At 42.9% G+C, this 24,777-nt stretch overlaps 2 protein-coding genes across 16 annotated transcripts in view; one reads left to right on the top strand and one right to left on the bottom strand.

The window, feature by feature from the left end:
* LOC105478332 (5'-nucleotidase, cytosolic II) overlaps positions 1 to 13,420 on the top strand; it is a 196,915-nt gene extending 183,495 nt beyond the window's left edge. For 13 of the 14 annotated variants that reach the window (XM_071069193.1, XM_071069195.1, XM_071069194.1 and 10 more), the window contains 13 exons: positions 3 to 94; positions 227 to 284; positions 1,295 to 1,388; positions 2,637 to 2,690; positions 4,204 to 4,287; positions 5,608 to 5,649; positions 7,124 to 7,231; positions 7,537 to 7,603; positions 8,260 to 8,430; positions 9,967 to 10,018; positions 10,579 to 10,639; positions 10,787 to 10,963; positions 11,667 to 13,420. In XM_071069193.1, coding sequence (XP_070925294.1) covers positions 3 to 94; positions 227 to 284; positions 1,295 to 1,388; positions 2,637 to 2,690; positions 4,204 to 4,287; positions 5,608 to 5,649; positions 7,124 to 7,231; positions 7,537 to 7,603; positions 8,260 to 8,430; positions 9,967 to 10,018; positions 10,579 to 10,639; positions 10,787 to 10,963; positions 11,667 to 11,903 — 1,297 coding nt within the window. In that variant the 3' untranslated portion in view covers positions 11,904 to 13,420. Of the gene's footprint in view, positions 1 to 2; positions 95 to 226; positions 285 to 442; positions 580 to 1,294; positions 1,389 to 2,636; positions 2,691 to 4,203; positions 4,288 to 5,607; positions 5,650 to 7,123; positions 7,232 to 7,536; positions 7,604 to 8,259; positions 8,431 to 9,966; positions 10,019 to 10,578; positions 10,640 to 10,786; positions 10,964 to 11,666 lie in introns of those variants that run through there. The other variant, XM_071069201.1, reaches the window with a different exon arrangement.
* Positions 7,908 to 24,777, bottom strand: part of LOC105478334 (cyclin and CBS domain divalent metal cation transport mediator 2) — a 183,472-nt gene continuing 166,602 nt past the window's right edge. For both annotated transcript variants that reach the window (XM_011735490.3, XM_011735492.3), the window contains one exon: positions 7,908 to 24,512. In XM_011735490.3, the coding sequence (XP_011733792.1) occupies positions 24,303 to 24,512 (210 nt within the window). In that variant the 3' untranslated portion in view covers positions 7,908 to 24,302. The remainder of the gene's footprint in view (positions 24,513 to 24,777) is intronic.

A 24,777-nucleotide genomic window follows, 5' to 3' on the forward strand; every position in this document is an offset into this window, starting at 1 on the left:
AGACCAGAAACTAGAGAACAGTATCCAAATAAATTTATCCAGCGAGATGATACTGAAAGATTTTACATTCTGAACACACTATTCAACCTACCAGGTAGATTCATTCTATGCTTGTTTATACTGATGCTTTCCCTTCTGTGACCATTAGTCTCTGTTCAAGGGAGATAATGAAATAAGTTTGAATTATTTCATTATAGCTTATGAGTATCTGTTCTTCATTTTTCAGAGACCTACCTGTTGGCCTGCCTAGTAGATTTTTTTACTAATTGTCCCAGATATACCAGGTATGTACATACTATAATTTTTTTTTTTTCCAATTGATTTTTTAAATTAATGCACAGGGTTTTAGAGAACTGGCCATTGTAGGTCTTTTCTGCTTTTCTAAAGTGAATTTAGTGCTAGTGAGAGATGCCACATTGCCAGCCTGAGAGATGGGACAGCACCAGCAGCTCCATGCAGGCTCTCACCTCCCACACGGCCCCTCTCCTTGCCAGTGTGCTGCAGCCACCACTTCTGATTGGCTTCTCCTGGGAATGAAGACGGCCAGCAGAGGTGCTAATTGTGACAACTGAGTGGGAGGTTTGTGTGATGATTATCTGTCCAAGCAGAATTACACTAAAACCCCCCAACTCATTTCACAGCAGCTACCCAGGAGCCATTCAGGGATGGTAATTTAATTTCATTTCCAGGCCCGGCAAGATTTGATTAAGGAATAAATACTGTGTATCTTACCAGAAGTAAAATTTTGCATAAGTCTTAAACAAGTTATCCTCTTCCTTTAGGGAGAATTATATAGCCAATACTGAAAGTTTAGCCAGAGTTGGCTAACTTCATATCCTCTTTGGGCTTTATCTACTTGAAGACACTAAATTTGGTGGAAAGCTGAGTCACTGAGCTAAAAAAAAAATGGACAGTACCTTTGTACTTAGGGACAGTGTCAGAAAAGTCAGGGTGGAAAGAACCTAAATGACCAATTTTAAGTTTTAAATGTTTCTTCAACCTGTTTCTAAAACGTGATAAATAAACCTGATATTTTTTGAACTTTGGCCTTTTAGCTTACATTCAATATATTCTTCCATCACTTTGTATTTGTTCACAATTATTGTATTCCGTTGAACACTATAGCCATTTCTGGTGGTCAAAGTGGACTTTCATTAGGGAGTAATTATTTTCCTCATTAGCCACAGCCTTTACCCATGTGATACGGAACCTTTGGGTCCCCTGGGAAATTTTTGACATATATTTTATTGCCCTGTTTTGGATCCCCTGTCATGTTCTTTTTATCTTTCTGTAGTTGTGAAACAGGATTTAAAGATGGGGACCTCTTCATGTCCTACCGGAGTATGTTCCAGGATGTAAGAGATGCTGTTGACTGGGTTCATTACAAGGTACCTAGAAGCTGCTTCTTCACCTGCTCGCTTTCTGGCATGTGTTTTATGGCCTGGCACTAACTTTCCAAATGGAGCAGAATATTTCCTTTTTTTAAAAAAAGACAAAATGGCCGGGTGCGGTGGCTCAAGCCTGTAATCCCAGCACTTTGGGAGGCCGAGACGGGCAGATCACAAGGTCAGGAGATCGAGACCATCCTGGCTAACACAGTGAAACCCCGTCTCTACTAAAAAATGCAAAGAAACTAGCCGGCGAGTTGGCAGGCGCCTGTGGTCCCAGCTACTCGGGAGGCTGAGGTAGGAGAATGGCGTGAACCCGGGAGGCGGAGCTTGCAGTGAGCTGAGATCCAGCCACTGCACTCCAGCCTGGGCGACAGAGCGAGACTCCGTCTCAAAAAAAAAAAAAAAAAAAAAAAAGACAAAATGGATTTGCCCCCTAGTGATAGCTCTCTAGAATACATATGTTCTTGTCTTTGGTCTTGGAGGTAATGTTGATCTTTCCTCAGCGATGGTGTTTGGCTTCTGGATTTTATTTTAGTTTGCATTTCTCAAACGTAGAAGAGGTTTTAGTGTATTACATTATATTTAACATATCCTTTGTGGATGACAGTGGTCCATTTTTTTTTGTCCAGATACCTCCCACCTGACTACAAACATTAATTAATATTAAATTTACATTTATTATAAACTATTGAATAAAATATGAAATGCCTTTTAATTTCAAACTTGAAACTGTCTTATATTTTGAAGACAAATTTTAGAGGCAGGGTTGCAGCAAATCATACCTGCTACTTTTTTCTGGCCTTCTCTAGTTTGTCACTTTTCTATTTTGATAAATCCTTAAGAAATGCATTTGGGGCTGGACATGATGGCTCATGCCTGTAATCTCAGCACTTTGTGATGCCGAGGCAGGTGGATTGCTTGAGCTCAGGAGTTCAAGACTAGCCTGGGCAACATGACAAAACCCTGTCTCTACAAAAAATACAGAAAATTAGCCAGGTGTGTTGGTGTGGACCTGTGGTCCCAGCTCCTTGGGAGGCTGAAGTGGGAGGATCACCTAAGCCTGGGGAGGTTGAGGCTGCAGTGAGCCGAGATTACACCACTGCACTCTAGCATGGGCAATAGGGTGACCTTGTCTCAAAAAAAGAAAGAATTTGGGTTGATTAGTAAACACCATTTTTCTTATAAACTACATGTTAAAAACTGATTTTGTTCTTTTCTTAATGCCTTTTTTTTTCCTTCCCCTAGGGCTCCCTTAAGGAAAAGACAGTTGAAAATCTTGAGAAGTATGTAGTCAAAGATGTAAGTAATATAGGGGAAAATAGATCTGCATAATAGCTCATTTTACCTATTAGGGAAATGAATAACAAGCTGATTTATAATGAAATGGACAAAGGAAGAGATTTCTTTGTCTTGGTGTAGTATGTGCCAGATATAATCACCAAGAATATTCAGCTAGAGCATAGGTCTTAGTATAGTTTTTCCATTTCTTGATAGGCAAGAAGACTCAGTATTTCATTTGTCCATTTAGCTTCAATTATAATAGCAGTTAGAGGTTTACTGTATACACATCACCATGCTAAGTGATTACATGCATTATGCCACTTAATCTTCTGTATGACCCTGAGTTAGGTATTATTGTTACCTCTGTTTTATAGATAACTGAGAAATAGAGGGATTAAATAACTTGCCAAAGGTCACACGTTAGTAAGTAGTAAAGCTGAGTCATACCCAGATTATAACTACTACACTAGATCATCTCAAAAATGTGCATATATGTTACCGTTATTTAAAATGCCTTATTACAGAGAGTAATAAGGAAAGCTTTAAAATACCTTAAAAGGCAATATTGGGAAACCTGATAAAATTTTTTAAAAATTTGTGGTTAATAGTATTGTACCAATGTTAATTTCATACTTTTGATAATTGTACTGTGGTTATGTAAGATGTTAATATTAAGGGAAACTGGAGGAAGAATATATGGGAACTCTACTTTTCACAGCTTTTCTATAAGTCTAGAACTGTTTTAGAATAAAAATTAAACACACATAGTGCCCCAAGATGACATACTTCTTTCTTTTCCTACAGAGTAAAAGTAGCAGAATACAGTATTTTCTCAAAGTACTGTGGTAAAGATTTCTTGTTTTCAGTTTTTGTGCCTCCTATTTTCACCCACCTCCCTTATTTCAAGAAAGAACACTGAATGGGGAGGGTCCGGGAGAATTTGAGTGAAGGAATGAATCTATTTGCTATGAGAGAAGGAAAAGGTATTTTTCTTTCCAGGCACGTGAGGGGTTAGAATTTCCTCATTTAAGCGCACATGGGTGTGGGTATTTCTAGGTAGCATCTGCACATGTCATTTCATTCTGCAAGGTGTTTTATAAAACCATAGTATACACACTGAAAGCCATATCTGATACTCTCTATGTAGAGCATGTTAAGTCAGCTTCTCCTGATCTCTAACATACCTCACATACTTCGAGAAATCTCAAGTTAATTTAAGTTAATTTAAACTCTTTCCTGAGGCAGACATCATGAGGAAGGTAGATATATGTTGTTAACAGCCATATAACCCTGATAAATATGTGTATAATTTTACATGTAAATCTGTTACATACACTGTGTATACTACATATGTTAACACTTTATTCATTTGTAGTGATAATGTGGGATTTTAAGTGCAAAATTCCGAAATCAGCTAACCCTTAAAAGGTTCCCCCATTCCTATTGTGGACAGAAATCCAGTATATGACAACTCCAAAGTATGAAGATAAAAATGTGTTTATGTTTCACTCATTATCCAATTACATTTCAGGGAAAACTGCCTTTGCTTCTGAGCCGGATGAAGGAAGTAGGGAAAGTATTTCTTGCTACCAACAGTGACTATAAATATACAGATGTAAGTGCTTAATGTTTATATTTGTTTATTTATTCAGTGGAATTATTTTGGCCTAAAGAACTGTGAAGACAATGAGGAGGATAGAAGTTTATTAAGTGAAAGTAGTTTCTTGCCTTCTCATTTTCAAAGAGTAAAAAGGCGAAAATATACAGGATAATAACAGTGGTTCTTAAATTTTTCTAGAAATTTATTTTAACCATTTTCATGGATTATGATTGGCTACTTGAAAATTTTAATCTTGGGGTTATTTAAAACATTTGTAAAGATTAAAATGGCTTTTGTGTCTCCTTGGAGCATCATTTCTATAAACTTGAGCAGTCGCATCCCTTATTGATGTGTATATACGACTTCCCTGCTGGAAGACCTGCAGCAATAGACGGTGCACAGATGTTTGGGCTCTTAGCCATCGACATTTACTACATCTTTTTTTTTTTTTTTTTTTTTTTTTGTGAGACAGAGTCTCACTCTGTCACGCAGGCTGGGGCGCAGTGGTGTGATCTCGGCTCACTGCAACCTCTGCCTTCTGGGTTCAAGTGATTCTCCTGCCTCAGCCTCCCAAGTAGCTGGGATTACAATAGGTGCCTGCCACTGCGCCCGGCTAATTTTTTTTTGTATTTTTAGTAGAGATGGGGTTTTACCATCTTGGACAGGCTGGTCTTGAACTTCTGACTTCGTCATCCACCCACCTTGGCCTCCCATAGTGGCCGGATTACAGGCGTGAGCCACCGCGCCCAGCCCAAAATTTACTACCTCTTAAAAACAATTTTTTCCCATGATTAAAGCATGTGGAAAAACTGATCTAATTCCTTAACTTCATCTTACTTTGCTGAGACACAAGTTTATAGTACTAGGAAGAAGTTCCACTTCCCCCAATTTGCTGTACATATAAACTTGATTTAGTCACCTGGTGATTTGTAGTAAATAGTCTTATATAAACCATTGGTTTGTTGACTTAGTTGGTCTAGGGATGGTAGTAGCAAAGCCAAAGTGATAGGTTATTTCTGTGTGAGTCATTAGTTTTCTCTGTACCCCTACCTCATATGCTCCTTACCTCCAAATGTGTGTTCAAAAACATCTTCCAGAGGAAGTATGTATCCTCCCTGAGAATGTCAGAAGCCTTTTTTTCTTTTTGGTATATGGTAAAGCATTAATTTCTGGCTTCCACTGCCATGATTTCATAAAATTTAGAGGAAACAAGAATGTGGTGAGTCCTATGTTGAAGAAGACATGTTTTGTGAAGAGCTTGTAATTTCTTTAGGTTATATGCCTTTTGCAAAAGTAGTATATGGACCTTATGGTAAATTTTTTTTTTTTCCCCAGAAAATTATGACTTACCTGTTTGACTTCCCACATGGCCCCAAGGTATGTGACTCAGTAGACCATTGCTTTAGTAATAATGAATGCATTTAATCATTCTGGAATATTAAGGGGGAAAGAATTGGTCAGAACCCACCCAGAAAAGTCCTGCTTTTTAAGCCTATTGTCTAATCTTCATTAACATTAGAATCCAGGAGCTAGTAGAATTTAAAATCAAATTGCTAATTTAGAGTCCACAACTTGAATACTTAGTAGACAGAAATAAAAGGGATATTCATGTGATATTTAGTAGGATGGGATCAGAATAATTTTATGCCCAAGAAGTTCTATGCAGAATTAAGTTTGTGTGGCAGTGAAAGGAATTTTCAGGTTGTGGAAGATATTTGATTAAAACAGAAAATGTGTGTATATTCTTGACAACTTCTAGATTTTGTATTAGTTGTTGCTAAGTTTTTGCCAAGACAGCACTTAACCTTGATATTTAGCAAAGAAGTCTTCATTTCTGCAGAAGGGCTGCACTTAGGTTTAAGGAATACTCCTTGCAACTTAGTCACATACTTACAGAATTTTAGTCCTAGACTTTAGTGAATAAACATCAGCAAATTCGTTTTGAGAACACCTGAAATCACAGGGTGCAGTGTCCTTCAGGTTGGTCTTAAAAGGTTAATGCCAGGGTTCCATTTCAGGATAGTCATGATTTTAATGGGCATAACTCATTATTAGTATTGTGATTAGCTTACAGTATGAGCCAAAACCCAGTGTATACCTAGAGCCATCATTCTGAGAATGTAACCAGTAAAATCTCCTAATAGTTCCATGTTAGTTTGTATACTTGAGCTCTGATGCTGATCTACCTCTCTCTTAATCTGTCCCTTGGGTATTGATTTGCATCTCTTCCTAGCTCTTTTGAGCTCCTTTTAGCAAATTTCAGCTGAGCACACTTTCATATATTAAAGTGCTGTAAAATAAGTTATTGTAGTTTAGTAGTAGATGAAACAATTTAATGTGTAGAATACAGTTATTTATTCTTTATACCTTGTCTGCTTACCAAAGGATATGGCTTATAATACATAGACACAGTACTTTTTTTTTTTGAGGTGGAGTCTCGCTCTGTTGCCAGGCTGGAGTGCAGTGGCACAATCTCGGCTCACTGCATCCTCCCTCTCCTGGGTTCAGGCGATTCTCGTGCCTCAGCCTCCCAAGTATCTGGGACTACAGGCGCCTGCTACCACGCCCGGCTAATTTTTGTAGTTTTAGTAGAGACAGGTTTTTACCATGTTGGCCAGGATGGTCTTGATCTCCTGACATTGTGATCCCGCCCGCTTTGGCCTCCCAAAGTGTTGGGATTACAGGCATGAGCCACCACGCCTGGCTGACACAACACCTTTTTGAAAAATAAAATAGTGGGATCTTCTGGCTATACTTAGTATTTTTATATTCCTTGCATCTGAGTGAGTTAAATAGTAATGCCTTAAAGTAAGGAGTGATGTTTCAACTTTTGCTGTTTGTCCTTCACCAGCCTGGGAGCTCCCATCGACCATGGCAGTCCTACTTTGACCTGATCTTGGTGGATGCACGGAAACCACTCTTTTTTGGAGAAGGCACAGTACTGCGTCAAGTGGATACTGTAAGTCATGAGGATGATCTGTCTGCTAGCACACTGTCCTTAATGTTTCTCCTTTCCGCACTCTTACTCTCCGTAAGGAAACAGGAATTTTTTTTTTATTAGCCATATCTCTCTTTTGAAATTAAGAGTTTTGGTCTTAACTGAAGCAGCCAAACAAACCCACTAATTGAAAAGAGTAAGTGCCATTCATTTGGCTGTCTGGCCAAATAGCACTGGTAGTCGGGGGTGGGGTGGGAGGGTTGTGGGGTGAGGGGAGGATTGTGATAGGATGATAAAGTATTACAAAATCCATATTCTTCACTTAGAAAACTGGCAAGCTGAAAATTGGTACCTACACAGGCCCCCTACAGCATGGTATCGTCTACTCAGGAGGTAAGTCACAGACTTCCCTTTATTTAATGTCTTTGCTCAGACCTCACTGTGAAAGCTTTGGTGATCTCTCAGCAAAGTGCCATATGTACTCTTTAGTGGTCTAAGATGTCATCTACTGAAGGTAAATAGTCACCTCTTAATGCAATGGGAGTCTGGGTTTGAGCAGTTGTTAGTATATCCTAATGAATCTGATTTTCACTAAAACGATCAGTTTTCTTTTTTAAAAAATCCTATTGGAGGCTTTTCTCAGTGCCTGGAATCACTTGGGGGTACTTCTCAATATGTTCTCAAGGGTTTCTCAAGGAGTTTCATGGTTATAGGTACATAGTATGTTGAAGTTATAAACAGTTGAATAAAGCCAGCTTAATGGCAGATTTGTGATGAAATTGGCAGTGGCTCTTTTCAAGGTTAAGCTGAGGATGTAGTTTTGTTGCTCTTGGATTTGGTGATCAAGAGCCTGGTCAGCACAGTGGAGTGAAGGCCTTGTCTTAGAAGGCAGTAAGAAGAGAATGGTGAGTCTTTTGTCTTTTTTTTTCCTAGACTGTTCCTCATACAACTATAAGAATAAAATGAATCATAGTATTTAATGGTTGAATACTATTGGAAGACTGATTTTAATGTAGAGACAGTTTTCTCATTGTTCACTCTTGTTTCAGGTTCTTCTGATACGATCTGTGATCTGCTGGGAGCCAAGGGAAAAGACATTTTGTATATTGGAGATCACATTTTTGGGGACATTTTAAAATCAAAGAAACGGCAAGGGTGGCGAACTTTTTTGGTGATTCCCGAACTTGCACAGGAGCTGCATGTCTGGACCGACAAGAGTTGTAAGCCATTTCATAAATCTTTGATGCAATTTATATCTAAATGACCAGCTTTAAATCAAGTCCTCTTTGATAAACCATTACTTTGTATTCAGGAAGTCAGAGGTGGTCAAAAGGTAGGCCTTGATATTTGGATACTTCCTTCCCATAGAATATTCAGATATTTCACAGAACTCCAGAATTTGAATAAATATGAGAGGTTATCTTGTTTAACCTTCTTGACTCTCTTCGAGGTTAAGTATAGAATGTTGGTGTCTTGAGTTGTGTTACAGTAACACTAAGTTGTGAACTGGAGCTCAAATTTCCTCTGTGGTCCCATATTTCCCCAACCATGCCTAGCAGTCTCAGTCTCTCTGCCAACAGCCCATATCTGATTCTGGGGCAGTGATGGCTCTGAATGTTAATCACCTCTGGTATTTTTAATTGACTTTTCTGAGATCTAGAGAATGAAGCCATATTGTATTCTTGAACTAAGCTACACTGTGTATATGCAGTATATACACTATGCTGAATTAAGTTACGGATATAATTCTGTAAAAGTGTTTGATACACAAGTTCTCCAGCCAGCCTTGATGCTTATTACCTGCAGCGTGGTGAAGGTGACTCCGGAAACTCAGCCTGCCTGGGGTAGGAGCCCTGGCTGTATAACTTGAAATCTGAATGTCCTTAGGCAAGTTAATGAGACACCCTGTGCGTTAGTTTCCTCAAATGTAAAAATGGGGATAATACCTACCTCCTAAAGTTGATGAAAAACGGAGGCAATATGTGTATAAAGATAGACAGACATGACAGCCTTTCTCAACCAAGGCTCCTCATCTGAAACACAGAAAATTATTACCATTATCGTTATTTTACCTTTCCAACAGCTGAATACAGAAAATTATTTGAGTAACACTTTTCTCAATTCTCCTAAAGATGGTAAATAGAAGAAAATGTGTTATATATACAGTAGATGAAGGAGGGCTTGTCTCGAGGAACCCAGGCTGACAAAGGCTGCAACACAGGAAGCACGCTATAGATCTGGCTGTTGCTGTTATTGTCTGTACTATGAGTGGGATTTTCTGGCTAGCCCTTCATTCACATTTACAACTTTCTGCCTATGAAGTTTTGGAAATCTAGTTGATTTGGCCCTGGACCTGTGACTCAGGACAAGTCACCTAATTCTCAGTCTTTCATCTGAAAAGGGGACTGTTAACATTTGCTTAGCTGACTACACCTGAGATGGTGTAAATTCTGGTACTTTTACAAGCTCAGAATGAGCATGCAGCTGGAAGGGAAAGTTGTCGTCATGGTTTTTAAGCAGGAAGAAAGGCGGTTAAAGAGAAGGTGATGGTGCTCATCTGTTGTCAGACTTCAAGCGGGTATCAGTGGGTTATCCTGAAGAGGGGAAGAGGAGGTCACTATACACTCCACCTAGAGCATGTTAGTCCCAGGTTATACTTTTCAGTCACATCTGCAACCTTTTAGTTTTAGCAGCAGTTAAGAACTGGGTGCTTATTTATTTCAAATATCTTCCTTTTCCTTCCAAACCTTAACTAGCACTTTTCGAAGAACTTCAGAGCTTGGATATTTTCTTGGCTGAACTCTACAAGTAAGTTTTCTAAAAATTTCTTTCCTAAAAACTTCTTCAGGAATCACTTAGGTATAAAAAATGTTCTTTCCCGGCCGGTAATCCAAGCTATGTGGGAGGCTGAGGCAGGAGAATCGCTTGAACTGGGGAGGTGGAGGTTGCAGTGAGCCGAGATTGCACCATTGCACTCCAGCCTTGGCGACAAGAGTGAAACTCCATCTCAAAAAAAATGTTCTTTCCAGGCCAGGCGCGGTGGCTCACGCCTGTAATCCCAGCATTTTGGGAGGCCAAGGCAGGCAGGTCAGTTGAGGCCAGAAGTTTGAGACCAGTCTGGCCAACATGGCAAAACCCCGTCTCTACCAGATATACAAAAATTAGCTGAGTGTGGTGGCACATGCCTGTAATTCCAGCTAACTATTAGGGTGACTGAGGCAGGAGAATCGCTTGAAGCTGGGAGGCAGAGGTTGCAGTGAGCCAAAATCACACCCCTGCACTCCAGCCTGAGTGACAGAGTGAGATTGTCTTAAAGAAAAAAAAAGCTCTTCCCAGAGATTTTCACCAAGTTTTTCTTTCATCTTTAGGCACCTTGACAGCAGTAGCAATGAGCGTCCAGACATTAGTTCCATCCAGAGACGTATTAAGGTATCCAAATGGGATTTGGGAGAAAACTTGGGAAATAAGTTTAAATGATTTTTTCACGTTTCTGATTTTTACAGAGACTGGCATTCAACTACTGCTCAATAAATATTTGTTGAATGAGCCAAGAATCAATCTTGTTCTTTGTTTTAGAAAGTAACTCATGACATGGACATGTGCTATGGGATGATGGGAAGCCTGTTTCGCAGTGGCTCCCGGCAGACCCTTTTTGCCAGTCAAGTGATGCGTTACGCTGACCTCTATGCAGCATCTTTCATCAACCTGCTGTATTACCCATTCAGCTACCTCTTCAGGGCTGCCCATGTCTTGGTGAGTTAAGGCTATAATTGACAACCAAGATGTACTCTTAAGTCCAGGGTCAGCAGCCAGCTTTGTGAGATGGCACAGGAGATAGTTTGAACATTTCTTTCTGATGTACAGAGCCCAGGGGCAGGTTATATGGTTGCATAAGGGGTCTTTGAGAAAGTAGAACCAATATTGGAAGTTACGGAGTATAACTTTACTCTCTCAAGTCTACTCTATTAAAAGCTATATGTGGGCCAGGCATGGCGGCTCATGCCTGTAACCCCAGCGCTTTGGAGGCTGATGTGGGAGGACTGATAGAGCCCAGGAAGTCGAGGCTGCAGTGGGCTTTGATTGCTCCACTGTACTCCAACCTTGGTGACAGCAAGAGACCCTGTCTCAAGAAAAAGAAAACGTGGTTTTTACGTTCCTATATTCTGATCTGTTTCAGGACTATTTTGTTTTTGCTGTAAAGTAGAAGATAAACTGTCCTCTCCATCTTTTCTAGTTTCTGGCTGCAGTAGACAATATGGACACCATTTTGAGGGGCAGGGAGAGAGGAAGACAGGCAACTATAAGTAGTTCTATGAAGATAAGTCTATATTGACTTGTCCTGTGGTCCATTATAGATGTAACTGCATGGCCACATAACAGAGGAGAGGGGTTAGGATTTGGGCAGTAGCTACTTTGTTCTGCCTGCTCTCTGAGCCTCTAGCTTTTTTCTGTCTAGATGCCTCATGAATCAACGGTGGAGCACACACACGTAGATATCAATGAGATGGAGTCTCCTCTTGCCACCCGGAACCGCACATCAGTGGATTTCAAAGACACTGACTACAAGCGGCACCAGCTGACACGGTCAATTAGTGAGATTAAACCTCCCAACCTCTTCCCACTGGCCCCCCAGGAAATTACACACTGCCATGATGAAGATGATGATGAAGAGGAGGAGGAGGAGGAAGAATAAGGAGGAAAACCAAAACCCTGAGCACCCATTAAACAAGTCCTGGCAGGACTCGCAGGAACAAACGATGTCCCTGTTAGGGTTCTACTGGGTGGGGAGGGAGGGGGCTCCATGAAAGTACATCTGAAAAGTTTCTGAAGATTTTATTCTTATCATAGATACTTGTTTTGGTTTTGTGTATCTGTACTCTTTGCAGATGGTCCAAAATTGTAATGGAGTCTGTATTAGAAGAAAATAAGGGTAAAATCAGGCTGAACTGCATGTATATGGCTCCATTGTGGCTTGTGACACTTTTTAAAAAATCATCCATATGTCAGTGTATCTGGATACACGAGGAAAAGGAGAAGAGTCTCAGAGTGGAACAGAGGGGGAAGAGGTGATCTGTAATGTTACAAATTGTGCTATTACTCCAAGATCCAACTTTTTCAGTGCATTACATGGTATTGGATAACAGTGGAGAAATGTATTATTTCCATGATCAAATGTAGTCTCTGTTAAGGTTTCAAGTTTCCTTTTATAAGCCTTTAAGTCATCCTCAGTTACTCTGGCAAGGCTGCTTCTCTGTCACTGGCTTTGCACAGAAGTATTCTCTACTTGCTTTATTCTCTCTATTTTGAGGGAAAAGACAGTATCCTTATTACCTTTTTTGTTTTTTGTTTAATAGCACAAATGCTTATTATTTGTTATCCAAAAACAATCTTTTTCTTATCTGTGCTAAATCTATAGAAAGAATTTAGCTGCAAGCGGACAAAGGAACAAGCCCCCAGAAAAGAGAAGAACTCCCTTTTTATACTACAGAACATTCATTAGTGTGGGCTATATAGCTGTGGCTCATGCTACCCAAATCCAGATTTCTTTATCCTCTAGAGTTGATTGCTGTATATTAAAGTTGAACATCAGAGGATGGGAAGAGGGCTCTGTAAGCCAGAACCTTACTAAAGTAGAGGGCACAATCAGCGTGAATAAATTCACTTCAGAATCCCAAGTTGAGGCCGGGCGCGGTGGCTCACGCCTGTAATCCCAGCACTTCGGGAGGCCGAGGCGGGTGGATCACCTGAGGTTGGGAGTTTGAGACCAGCCTGACCAACATGGAGAAACCCCATGTCTACTAAAAATACAAAATTAGCCGGGCATGGTGGCGCATGCCTGTAATCCCAGCTACTCAGGTGGCTGAGGCAGGAGAATCACTCGAACCCAGGAGGTGGAGGTTGTGGTGAGCCAAGATCACACCATTGTACTCCAGCCTGGGCAACAAGAGCGAAACTCCATCTCAAAAAAATAAATAAAAATCCCAATCTCAAGTCGAAATCACTTCTTGTTTTAAACAAGAATGAATTATTACTGTGTATGTTAGGGTATTAAAACTGTGTCACCAGTACAGTGAAAGTTGTTTCAACATTTTAAACAGTGGTTATAGACTCTTACTTTAACCATCATATATTTGCTTCCATTCTTGTCATTGGTCAATAGGGGAGGGTGGATTAGCTGCTCCAGAATTCAATAAAGTGTAATATTTCTAATGGTGACTTTGACCTATTCTGTAGCACAACTGTAATAGCTGTTGGTCTTCAAGTGGGTTTAGATTTGGTGTAGTGACGTCAGTTTGATATTCTCTTCTTTTAAAGGAAATATATTTAAGAATTGTTATATTCTAACATGATTATATTCATGGTGCTTCATAGGCCTCACAATTTTTTCACAGAAAGATTTTTGGAATAGGACTGTAAAGTAAGGCTTTTAAAAAAATCATTTTATAAGGGAACACAGCCTGGTAACTTAGTCAAGGATATACTGTCTCACTACTTTGGATATATATGGCTTCAGATTAAGTCATCCAAGAAACATACATTCTAAATGGTATCCATTGGGAATATATGCCCCTTTAAAAGAATCAGGTCAGAAATGCAATAACAATTAGACTGTTGCCCATGTTAGGAGAATGTGTGGTCATCCTAGTTACTAATTATTCTCATTCAAGATGGAGATGTTGCCCAGTTTAACATAGTCTTAAGTTTTCTTAAACCCAAATAATTTTTGAGTAGCTTATTACATCTACAGAGCTACCTTATTATAGTAGTACATTTACATATTGTCCGTTTTAGAGCAAGCACCACATGATTGCTTTCCTTTAATTTACCACTTTTTGTATTGCATCCATATGAGTGTCTTACTAGCCAGATGATTCCATGGCAAATGATTCTCTGGGTCCAAAGATCAGAAAGTGAAAAGCACACAGCTGGAATAAGCAAGAACTCCACTGCTAGTCACAGCTCTCCGTAGGACCACCAAAACGTATGATTAAAGAGCTCTAGGATTCCATAAGACCCGGAGCAAAATGGTGCCTCTCTGTATATTAAGAAATTCTTAAGAGTGTGCTGGGAAGTCAATGGTCCATGGGTAGGCAGGGCAGCTGTAATTGGGCTTTTTAAAACAAATTATGAGTTTCTCTCTGTTGCCAGTAGTTAAGGAAGCCGAACTTAAAAGGTATAGTTTTTTCCTTAAAAAAAAAAAAAAACCTGAGGCGTTTTACACCATGAGAAGACCATTCTGCCATCTCTTTTGAGAATTTTTTCCCAGGCATTTTGAAAACACTATTTACAGGCATTGTAGAACACCAGGCAACCCCTTCTTGAGTGCTAGACTGAACTTCCAACCTTACAGCATGTACTAACAGGGACCTTAGCGTCCCCAGCAGTTGGTCAGTGGTACAGCAGACCCAGGCCCTGCTGGGTTTCCTTGGGGAGAGGAATTGCCCAGTACATTCATTCATCTCTGCAAAGATAGGCAGTGAAAACGCTGATGGTGTACTTCAGAAAAGTTGGTCACAGCCAAGAAAGTTTAGTGTTCTACTTAGACCTAAGATTCTTCTCTTGCTATAAGCATACCTCTGCTGAGACCTAAAATAAGGCAAACCCTTCAAGCTATCCTTTCTAAGATACTTTTAGAAGTGGTTTTTAATAGAACTACAAATCCTTAAGTCACGTTAACATTGTTAAGAAACCACTTTAAAAAGCCACATGCAGTTGCATGTCAGATCTAAAAGTATTTTGTCCATGTTTAGGTATTTCTAAATCAGATGTATTTACTTAAGAAATACTTTGTCAACAACTTTAAAGCCCAGCGATTTTTCCAAGGCTGCCTGGTCATTTTAAAATAAATACTCTGCTTATTCACCACAAATAGCCTGAGACAAACAACTGCATATTTAAGTCTGTATTAGGGTAGGAACCTTATCCACATTCCATGTTATGGAAACTATTTAATCTCTCTTTGATGGTGGGAAAAATGGTAACTATGATCTAGCTATTGCCATACAGTTAATGCTCCAATTCCTCACTGGGCTTAGTAGTTTAGGGCTCAGATACTTATGTTTCTCATGACGATCTTTAGTGGTGATCAGGAAATTCAGTTTTTCTTAAAGTTTTTCCTCAAATGGAACAATTTCAAATGATACACAACTTTTGGGAGGCCCTGAGAATGAAATCTCTACCATGGAGCCACCAGAGCAACCCTGAAGATAAAAGAAAAACATGCACTACCGTCAAGGAGCAGGGACGACCACAGGCACAGGCAACCAGAAAGCAGAAACAGGTGACTTCCAGAAACCCACACTGCCCGTCACGCACCTCCCCTAACAGGAATGCAGCACACCACACAGTTCTCGCACTGCTAGGTATCTGGAAACAGCAGAAAGCGAGTCCTTTAAACAGGCAGCACGTTCATTTATAGAATGAGTAAAAAGCTCTTCTGTTCTTTACCCTGGATTTCTCAACCATTTTTCCCTGTCCTCAGACAGTGTCTTCATCCCAAGGCCACAACAGTCTGATTGGTTCCAACAAAGGTGTGTGATCTCAAAAATAGAATATATACAGAAGTTTCTCTGTAGAGCTTTAACACAAAAAAAGTACTCCCCATTGAACACACATTTCCTCTCAAACTTGCTGACTGTTTACTGTAAGGCTGAGGAATCTGTTTTCCAATTTAAAACACAATGACGAGTTTTGGATCTGGTCCCCTTGTTTCTTCACACAAAATAACTAGGTACAAATACGTCCCCAGATGTTCTGGTCTCCCACAGAGCTCTTCCCAAAGCCATGTCTGGCCAGGGGAGTAGACAAGGCCTGAGATAAACCCTCCCACACAAATTGGAGACCAAGCAGCTGAGCACACATTTTCCCACGAAAGGCAGCAACAGTCCTTCCACATCTCACAAGTTCTTGAGATACTTGGAAAGAGGATTTGCCAAGCAAACCTTCCCCACACTGAAAAATGTTTCTTCAATGTCCAGTCTTTGAGAGGGTGTTCTCACCAGAGGTCATCTTTGACCTGAGGGTGTGGGTATTTTGAACAACCCCCTGACCTCAAGTCAGTGACTTCGGAGAATTGCAGTAGGAAAGCTGGCCCAATCTAAAAATTCCTGTCACGTGTTGGCCTCCTGTTTGAACACTGCACAGTCACTAATACCCTGACAGGAAAAGCACTTCAGGGAAGTCGGGCAACTAATTCTCCCTTAGAAACAGGCACCCTCAGCCCTCAGTCATCCACTAGGGGAGATGGCATGCCAGCAGAGTCAGAGAAAAGGGCCCTAGAATCATCCCTTTGTTCTGGGACTGCTTGAAAATAGCACAGATATGAGGCCCTTGGAGGGAAAATGACAAAACCACCATACAAAGAAAGCAAAAGAGTTTATTAGCCATCTAACAGAATTCAACTTTTTGGCTTTAATAAAGAATCATCTCTTTATTAAATTACCTTCAAAAAGTATAAAATAAGTTCCTAGAAATCAACTCCAGGCTATAAAAAGGTCAGTTTTTACCACTTTCTCTACAAGACTCTGATCAATATTTGTTTCCTCGTGAATTGCTGAGTTGAAAAACGGTTCTAGGGAGCACAATTTTTGTGCAGTAGAAACCCTGGGGTACATCACAATGAAGTTTAGAAATGAGCGGATATGTGCACACTGTGAGGATGCAAGGGGGGAATTTTAGGCAAATCTCATCTTGACAGCAGGAAAAATTGCCTCCATTTTCCTTGGAGCATTTCCTGATTTGAGCTAAGGGCTCATCTAGACCAAGTGAGTAAAACAGGAAAAACCAACCAAGGCAGCAGGCTGGGAGTGAATGTGCTACCGTGACTTCTTTCCCTAGCTCTGCTGCCGCTTTCTGCCCTGCTTCTAAGGAAAGCAAGCAGGGTCCGAAGCTGGCATTTCACTGGGCTATATTCAGGTAGTTGGGTGATGCCTGGGGAGATGAGAGTGGTAAGTTAGGTCAGGCAGCATCTCAGAGCCAACTCTGTCAGCAGTTCTTCCCTGAAATGTCTCCATCCACAGGACAAGTGTAAGTAAAAGACTGCAAATGCCACAGTTAAATAAATTCAGTGGGGACTATAAATGGACCAGTCAAGAGGCTAAATTATCAGAGCACGATCCTCTTTGGAATGTAAAATAGAGACTAAGAGTGGAGAGAAAAAAAGGGATTCCAAAAAGATGTGGTTTAGGAATGGATCACAGAGGGTCCCTGAAGCTCCACCATATGTTCTTCAGGGACTGGTCACATGTGAGTGAGGACGTTAAGAAGAAACAGAAGACAAAGTGGTGATGGCAAAGAATGTGTATCATACACACCGATTACTGGGGAATGCAGGATGTCCACTGAATCCTGAAGACCCAGCTGCACACGCCTCGCCACACTCAGGTTGGATGTTTCCACTCGAGAGTGACTATCCATGCCTGCTCTGACCTTCCTCCCAGGCTTAGCATAGCAGAGGAGGCCCTATAAAGCCATCCTTGTCTTTAAGAGCCAAATGAGAGGCCTGAATGAGGCCTTTGGTCTTACCTAGGAAACACCGGCTTAGCCTAGCTGCACTGTGTGTTGTTATTAGTGACTGAGCAGCCAATGTCTGGGGCAATTTGACTGGATACTCCGAATGTTCTTATGTAGAGAGTAACTGATGGAAGACAGATTATAATCCTTGCAAAGGAGGACACCTTCCCCCTAGGATTAGCTGTACCAGGCTATGACTTGGAGGCACAGAACTAGTACCCACTTCTCAAGACTTTACACTGTCCAAAGAAGATGCTCTTCTACGTTGTCATGCTGAGTGAGATCCAGTCCCAGCTTTCCCACCAGCAAAGCCAGGCAAGTGGGCAGGTGGTTCAGCCAAGCTGAACACAATGGCATGGTTGGTGCTGCATAGATGAAAGGGAAGAGGGAACACACATCTGCTAGAAGGGTGAACAGAACATCATTTATCTAAATAGAATAGAAATAAACAAAAACCTTGTAAAACAATCACAAAATTTACAAATAAATTGGTACAAAATAAATAGGAGAGACTGTACATCTACAACATCATTTGAATTATAAAATGCATTCATTATGACAATCAGCTCATTAATCCTATACATGTCATTTGTGCTTATTTGGGTTTACGTACACAGCTCTGAACACTGTGTTCAGAAAACTTCACTGCTCAGATGCATGACCTGTACACTATGATACAGTGAATAAAGGCTGAGGAGGATGGAAGTCAGACACAAAGCAGGGTCTTACTTGAGGGCCAAGTCATTGTTGGCACTGGGCCTCAAAACCAAGAAAAGGCATATTAAGAGCCCAGATGGGCAGGCAGCTTCCATTATCCAGAAAGATGGATTATGCAATTCAAGGTAAGTAGAAGAAACCATTATCATTGTGGGGCCAGGCAAGTGACCTGCCTTGGGAGGAAGGAGGCCATGGACTCACAGCTGTACTGTAGCCTACATAGGGGAAGAGAGCCTGTCACCAATAAACCACCTCGGAAATAGTTCATGGAGGTACTTGAGAGGCCCTGCCCACAAGGTCGGAGACCTGCCTCCATCCTCATCCAAAACACTTGTCATCAGGAATACAGGTGGGCCCAACTAAAGGGGCTGGGGATGCTAGGGCCAACATAAAGGCAGCAACCTGTTTATAAAAAACAGCACTACCCTCTCACCCGCCTTAAAGGACAGCAGAACCCTAGGATCCATGGATGAGGAAGCTTCAAGACAGATCTTGTCCTAGTCACAGATGAAGTACTAACAGGCATATGTACATAATAAATAATATAAAATAAAGCATATACATTTGTGGGTTTAAAGAACTCAAGAAACAAAAAATTGATAACTTCACCTTCACAGTAGACTTCAGACTTGGGGAGTAATGAATCAGAAGCGAGGCTGGGGCTCTCTGGGGAATGAGAATCCTAAGACCTTATTCTTCCCAACTTTGCTCACTCTGAAGCCTGAGCCTCCAACAAAAAGGGCAGGCACCCAAGCCCCACCAGGCCCATTGGATAGTTCTCTTCAGGGTGAATCTGCAGCGGAATCTGGCCCCCCAAAGAATTGCATCCTAAAAGTGAATCCATGTGGATCAGATGTGGGTACATGCCAGAAGGCATCCTTCCAAGCGACACAAGACAATGCTCCCAGTCATTCTCATTTGTTCATGGTCCCAAGGGGCATTAAAACCTGAAAACCTTGTGTACTCAAGACTTTCTTACAGTATGTATTGGATCTGTGTACATAAAAACCTCGGCATACAAACACCTGGAACTTTATTCTCTTGCAGCTAGAACCTTTGTTTCCTTGCTGTTTGAAGTTCAACCTGGTATTTCCCATCAATAGATACTTAAAACAATTCTAGTAGAGATGATGTCAGTGGCTCTAGCATACAGACAGAACATGCTTACTTGAGCTCAGGTCTGAGAAGCAAAGAAGGTCCCCTGCCTAGGATGGTGGGAGGAAAGCTGCTCCCTGCTCTATGCAGTTGCTGTGAACTGCCGTCTGCTCTTTGCGTCTGTAGGGTTGACCAGGGACTCTGGAATATGAATCTCCAGATAGGAAAGAAGGTAGCAAAAGGGAAACGGGCACGAAAACCGTGATTGCAGACAGAAAGCTTGCAAGTGCTAGAGGAGGAAGGCCGGCTTGTCACAGCCTTGCTGAGTAATAGCAGCAAGCTATTGGTGCACCACTCACCCCTCAAATGGAGGCAAATGAACCTCAACTTAGAAGTCTCTGAACATCTCTCTCCTATTAACCAACTTGAACACCTAAGAAATAGGAAAAGATAAAAGATTTGCAAATGACCCTGAGGTATAAAACTCAACTGAGAAGTTGCTCATTGATAAATTACATCAGAAAAATTTCGGAATCCCCAAATCACTTTCCTATTCAAACCCCCATATCCCTACTAATTCTGGGTTAACCTACACCTCACCCAGATACCCTTGATGGACAGAAGCACCACTAGTCTAGAGCCCAGAATGGAACTACATGGCCCAGGACAAGAGCCAGTTTCCTCAGTAAAGAAGTAAGCAATGGTACCTCAGAGGCCTCTCAGACCCTAACCTGCCAGCTCAGTCTTGTATTTCTCCTCAACTCTTTGCAAAGAAAAGCCCATTCTGGGCTCAAAAGCAGAGGGGAGTTTTTCCCATGCCACCAGGAAGCTCGGGTCATGTAATGCAGTGTGGAAAGCCAGCCCTCCCTGGCCTGCTCTTGCTTGGAGCCCCAGAGAACAAGGTGAGCACCTTCATGTGCCAGCCACGTGAGTCATCGGCCTAGATCACCCCTGGGGAACAACAGGGACAAGCCTGGTTGCCCAGGAGCCCTCACCTTCCTGGGCCTAGGGAAGGCGAGGATGGCTACAGATCCCCGGCTGGCTTTCAGACGACAGAGGGGTTGTGTTTTCACTAGGCAGGACACAGGCTTGATCAGCCAGGGCCTACACAGGTCTGCTCAACCCGAAGACAGAATTTGAGGGCAGAAGTTCATGGTTCCTGCTTAGCTCAAATTCCTATTGCTCCATTTCCTAGGGAAAATGTATTTCTGTTTGTATCTACCATTATTTTCCTAGGCTTGGAAAAGCTGGTCCTTTAGTGTACAGTGCTGAGGACAGCACAGGTAAATATACTCACAGTTATTGTTCCATATTAGTGTGCAGCTCTGCATTCAACATCTGCATTGTTCCTTGAAGTCACATTAGAAGATGGTAAGCTGCCCCACTCCCTCCCACTTGGGGATGCCAACCGCTTCAACATGGCATTTAACTCCCTGCAGGGAGTGAGGTGAGGAGGGAAGAAAGAACAGAGTTCAATGTACCCTTTCAAGTTCAAAATATGTAAGAACCAAGATTTAAGCTAGTTGATTAGCACCCCAATATCTGTGTAAGTCTTAAGATTTTGTTTTCCTAAGAGTTTAAATGTATGAGTTTGAATTTGCCTGATGCATATGGGACAAGCAGTGAAGGGAAGGAACCTCCAAGACAGCAGGAGAAAAGCCCTCCTCCTTTACAGAGAAGGCAGAGCGTCCCAGGACCATCTGGATGCTAGGGATTTAGTTCCAGCGGAACCACGGGGCACCAGTGGCTGCTCAGGAGGAGGGGAGGCCCCGTCCCACCCGGAGAGACCCCGTAAAGGAGGGTGAGGCCTCCTGTCAGTATCCAGGGGTCTGCATCTGGTCCACTTGACCCACTCCTTTCCACACTTGGAAAGGTCGCAGCCATGGGAGGGCAGTCCAGCAGAGGCGCCGAGAAGCAGCCACGTCGAGACTGCAGCTATCCCCCGTCCTTCTCTGCCGGACCCCACTGGCTTTGTAGAGATGAATGGCAGAGGCCTTCCAAGCCAAAGTCCTTCTCCTGCTGCCCCAGACAAGCAAGAGCCCAGCGTTTCTCCTCCAACCATCCGAAAGGTTGGTTTCCTGAGGGAAAGTGGGGCCTGGAAGAGGAATCTGGTTGCTCAGACATGAGTGTTGTTTGAAGGGTCCTATGCTCTCCCCAGAGATGTTAACCTTCATTCCTGTCAGAGATGTTAACATCTGACAGGATTTTAGATTCCTTAATGTTATCAAATAGTGTGACTAATAGAAGGTAAAGAATAACAGAAAACGAATACGAACTTGGCAGTTAAAATTTCAAACTTTGGGAGCCCCACTGATGAGCCGCTCCTGCCAAGCTCTTTTATAAGAGAATAATTTGCAAGAAGCCATCACGCCGAGCAGGTAAGACAGTATGAAGACGTCTGCTTCTCCCTCAAGTCAGAGGCAGCAGCTGGCATCCCCTCTCCTCTTCCCAGACTGTGCTTTAGGATTCATAAAGGAACAGCAGAGCTCTGAAAAGGGCACCAACACACTAGCTCTGATTCCAGAGGCTCTCCCAGTAGCAAGGCATCCCTGAGACAGACTGTGTGGAGAAGCAGATGTGAGCCCGGGCAGGTTGACAGGGTGGAGCTCCTGAGGCCAGAGAAGCCGGGCTAGGCAGGCCTGACTCCCCAGCGCTCAGGGAAGGCCAGCACTGCGCAGGCCCAAAGCGGGGGACAGACACCCTCCCCCAGCATGGGCCAGGCTTGGCTCTGTTGCAGGGACTCCTCATCTTTACACACTCATCACACTGGTGCTGTGCTCAGGGACAGGCATCTTAAGAAACTGACTTTTATATTTGGATGGCTCTGTTTAAAAAAAGGATGCTTAGAGTGGGCTCCCCTCTAAGGTCAAGCTACACAGTGGGGCTTCATCCCACAGGGGCAGGTTGCATGCCAGTAGCAGGCCACTCAGCACCCTCTACACCAAGTGAGATCAGTACTTCCCCCTACTAAGGGGCATGGCACCTTCTGAGGAAGACACTCCAGGACTGACATCCCAGAGGAAATACTAAGCCGGGCATGCACAACACGTGAGGCACCGAACGGCTCACCAGGCTGCCCGCTGCTGTCTGCTCCTCAGCCACGCTCCCTGCCCTGCACACAGCCCAGCCGTGGCTGAACAGACTTCCTACCTGGAGTAGGGAGGAGAATACTGCTGCTTAGCCAAGGCCTCCCTCCGCGCAGTGAGCCTGAACAGAAAACGCTCTCTCCTTTCCTAGTGATGGATGTGGCGAGGACTGATCATCTCGTGTGTACACTGGCCAGTATGATTTCATTTCAGTGTATGAATAGCGCCAACAACCTGCACATATCCCTCAGGCTAACAAAACACAGATAAGCTATAGTTAAGAATTCAGTCACTCAAATACCTCCTGACATAATTTCACTACATGATGAATTTGGTATTAAAATAAGACGGAGACACACATAAAATGGCCACAACACGCATTTGGTTTCTGAATCCCTGTTTGGGGCCAAACTGACCCTGGCTGTACAGGCAGCCTCTCTGGCATGGGCCGCATCTGAGGGAGGAGGCAGAGGCCCTCAGGCAGGGGACACAGCCACTCTGCCGGGCCCCATGGGCCCAGGGACAGGGGAGGAGGGACAGTTGGCTCCCTGGGAGGAGGAGCAGGGGCTGGCAATCCCCAAAGTTCCCTCCTTTAAAAACATGGGTCTAGAAATGCCTTCCCGGCACACAGTAGAGTGCAGCTAGAAGGTCCGACTCCTTTTCTGTTAACGTATGTCCTAGCGGGAAGGGGAGGAGCTTGCACTCCACATCACGTGTTTACTGAACAGCCCCGTGGAAGATTTCCATTTGGCATCTGTGTAGCAGCATCTTGGGTTAACAAGAGCAAGGACCAGGGAGGTGGGCGGCGACACTCTGTGAGCTTGGGCACTGGGTCAGGGAGGAGGGCTGGCTGGGAGACCCCAGGCTGGAATGACAGGATGAAGTCAACTTGCCTCTTGCCAATGATAAACCATGGGTTTTAAATTCATTAATATTCATTTTGGTGATAAAAATTCCTTAGGGTGGGAGCAAAATCACATTCCCAAGCAAATGTTAAATCTTCCTGAGGGAAAGGGGTACAGTTAAACATTAACTTCTCAAAATACCACTGAGCTCAGAGAGGCGACTGCAGGTCCCTCTGAGGCAGGCTACACCCCACCGTGATGACACACTTGGCAGGCTCTGCAGTAACACGGTCTTCTTCATTCAGCCAGCGAGTTCGACAGTGATGCCCACTGGGGCACAGAGGAAGGGTGCTCCTCCCTGGGAGGGCCAAGGAAGGCTACCGGAGGGGCAAGTCCAGCCTATTAGGGTCACATCATGGGATCACAGCAGAGTTCAGACAGAACAACTTAAAACTCTGCAAAAGACACTTTAAAAACATGATCTCTTGAAAAAATAAATCGCGACAATTTTCAACTTCATGCAAATCGAGGGCAGAGAGCGTGAATAACGATGAAGGGGAGAGCTGAAAAAATAAACATGATTCTATTTGGGCGGAATCAGTTCATCTCCAAAATCTTGAACGCCATGCCCCGGCCGCCAACTTCATATTTCTAGTTTCCATTCCTCCCCTCACCGTCCTCCTCCGCGGCTCCTGGGAAGGGCACAAGGTCTTTGGTCTCAGGATGTTGCAGGGTGCAGCATGGCGGACAAGCTCACACCAGTGAAGTCATGGGCAGACGGGGCCGGGCCCTCGGGAGTGGGTGGGTGCAGGCCTGGGCGGGTGCAGCCAGTGCGGCCTAGATGGCGCCTTCGTTGTGCAGGCTGTGGTTGGCCTTACTGTGCGTCACACAGTTCTGTTCGTTGAGCAGGTTGGCTGTCTCGTCTGGCAACCCGTCATGCAGCTCCGTAAGAGTCAATTCGATTTTAGTGTTTTCACTGTCTGAAGACTGAGGGGTTTTGTCCATCCGGGATGCCATCAAGGCATTTTGGTATTGCTGTCTTGAGATCTGGGGCCAGAAGATGGCACAGAAAACAAACCAAGATAATGCTTATTTTTAGGTTTTCTTATCTCCACATGTTCAATCCCCTGACAGGCCCACAGCAGCCTCTCTAGGAGAAAAATCACACTTGGGTGCAGTGAGCCACTTTTCAAAGGTCAAGTTGACTTTGGTGAACAAGTCAGTTCTTACTGATGTAACCCACTTCCAAATATAGTTTCAAACTTTTAGGGACTAGAAAACAGAAACTGGTTTCCCCCAGCTAAAGCTGGTT

Source organism: Macaca nemestrina, chromosome 9 (genome assembly GCF_043159975.1).
Source record: "Macaca nemestrina isolate mMacNem1 chromosome 9, mMacNem.hap1, whole genome shotgun sequence".
In the NCBI taxonomy this organism is placed as follows: domain Eukaryota; kingdom Metazoa; phylum Chordata; class Mammalia; order Primates; family Cercopithecidae; genus Macaca; species Macaca nemestrina.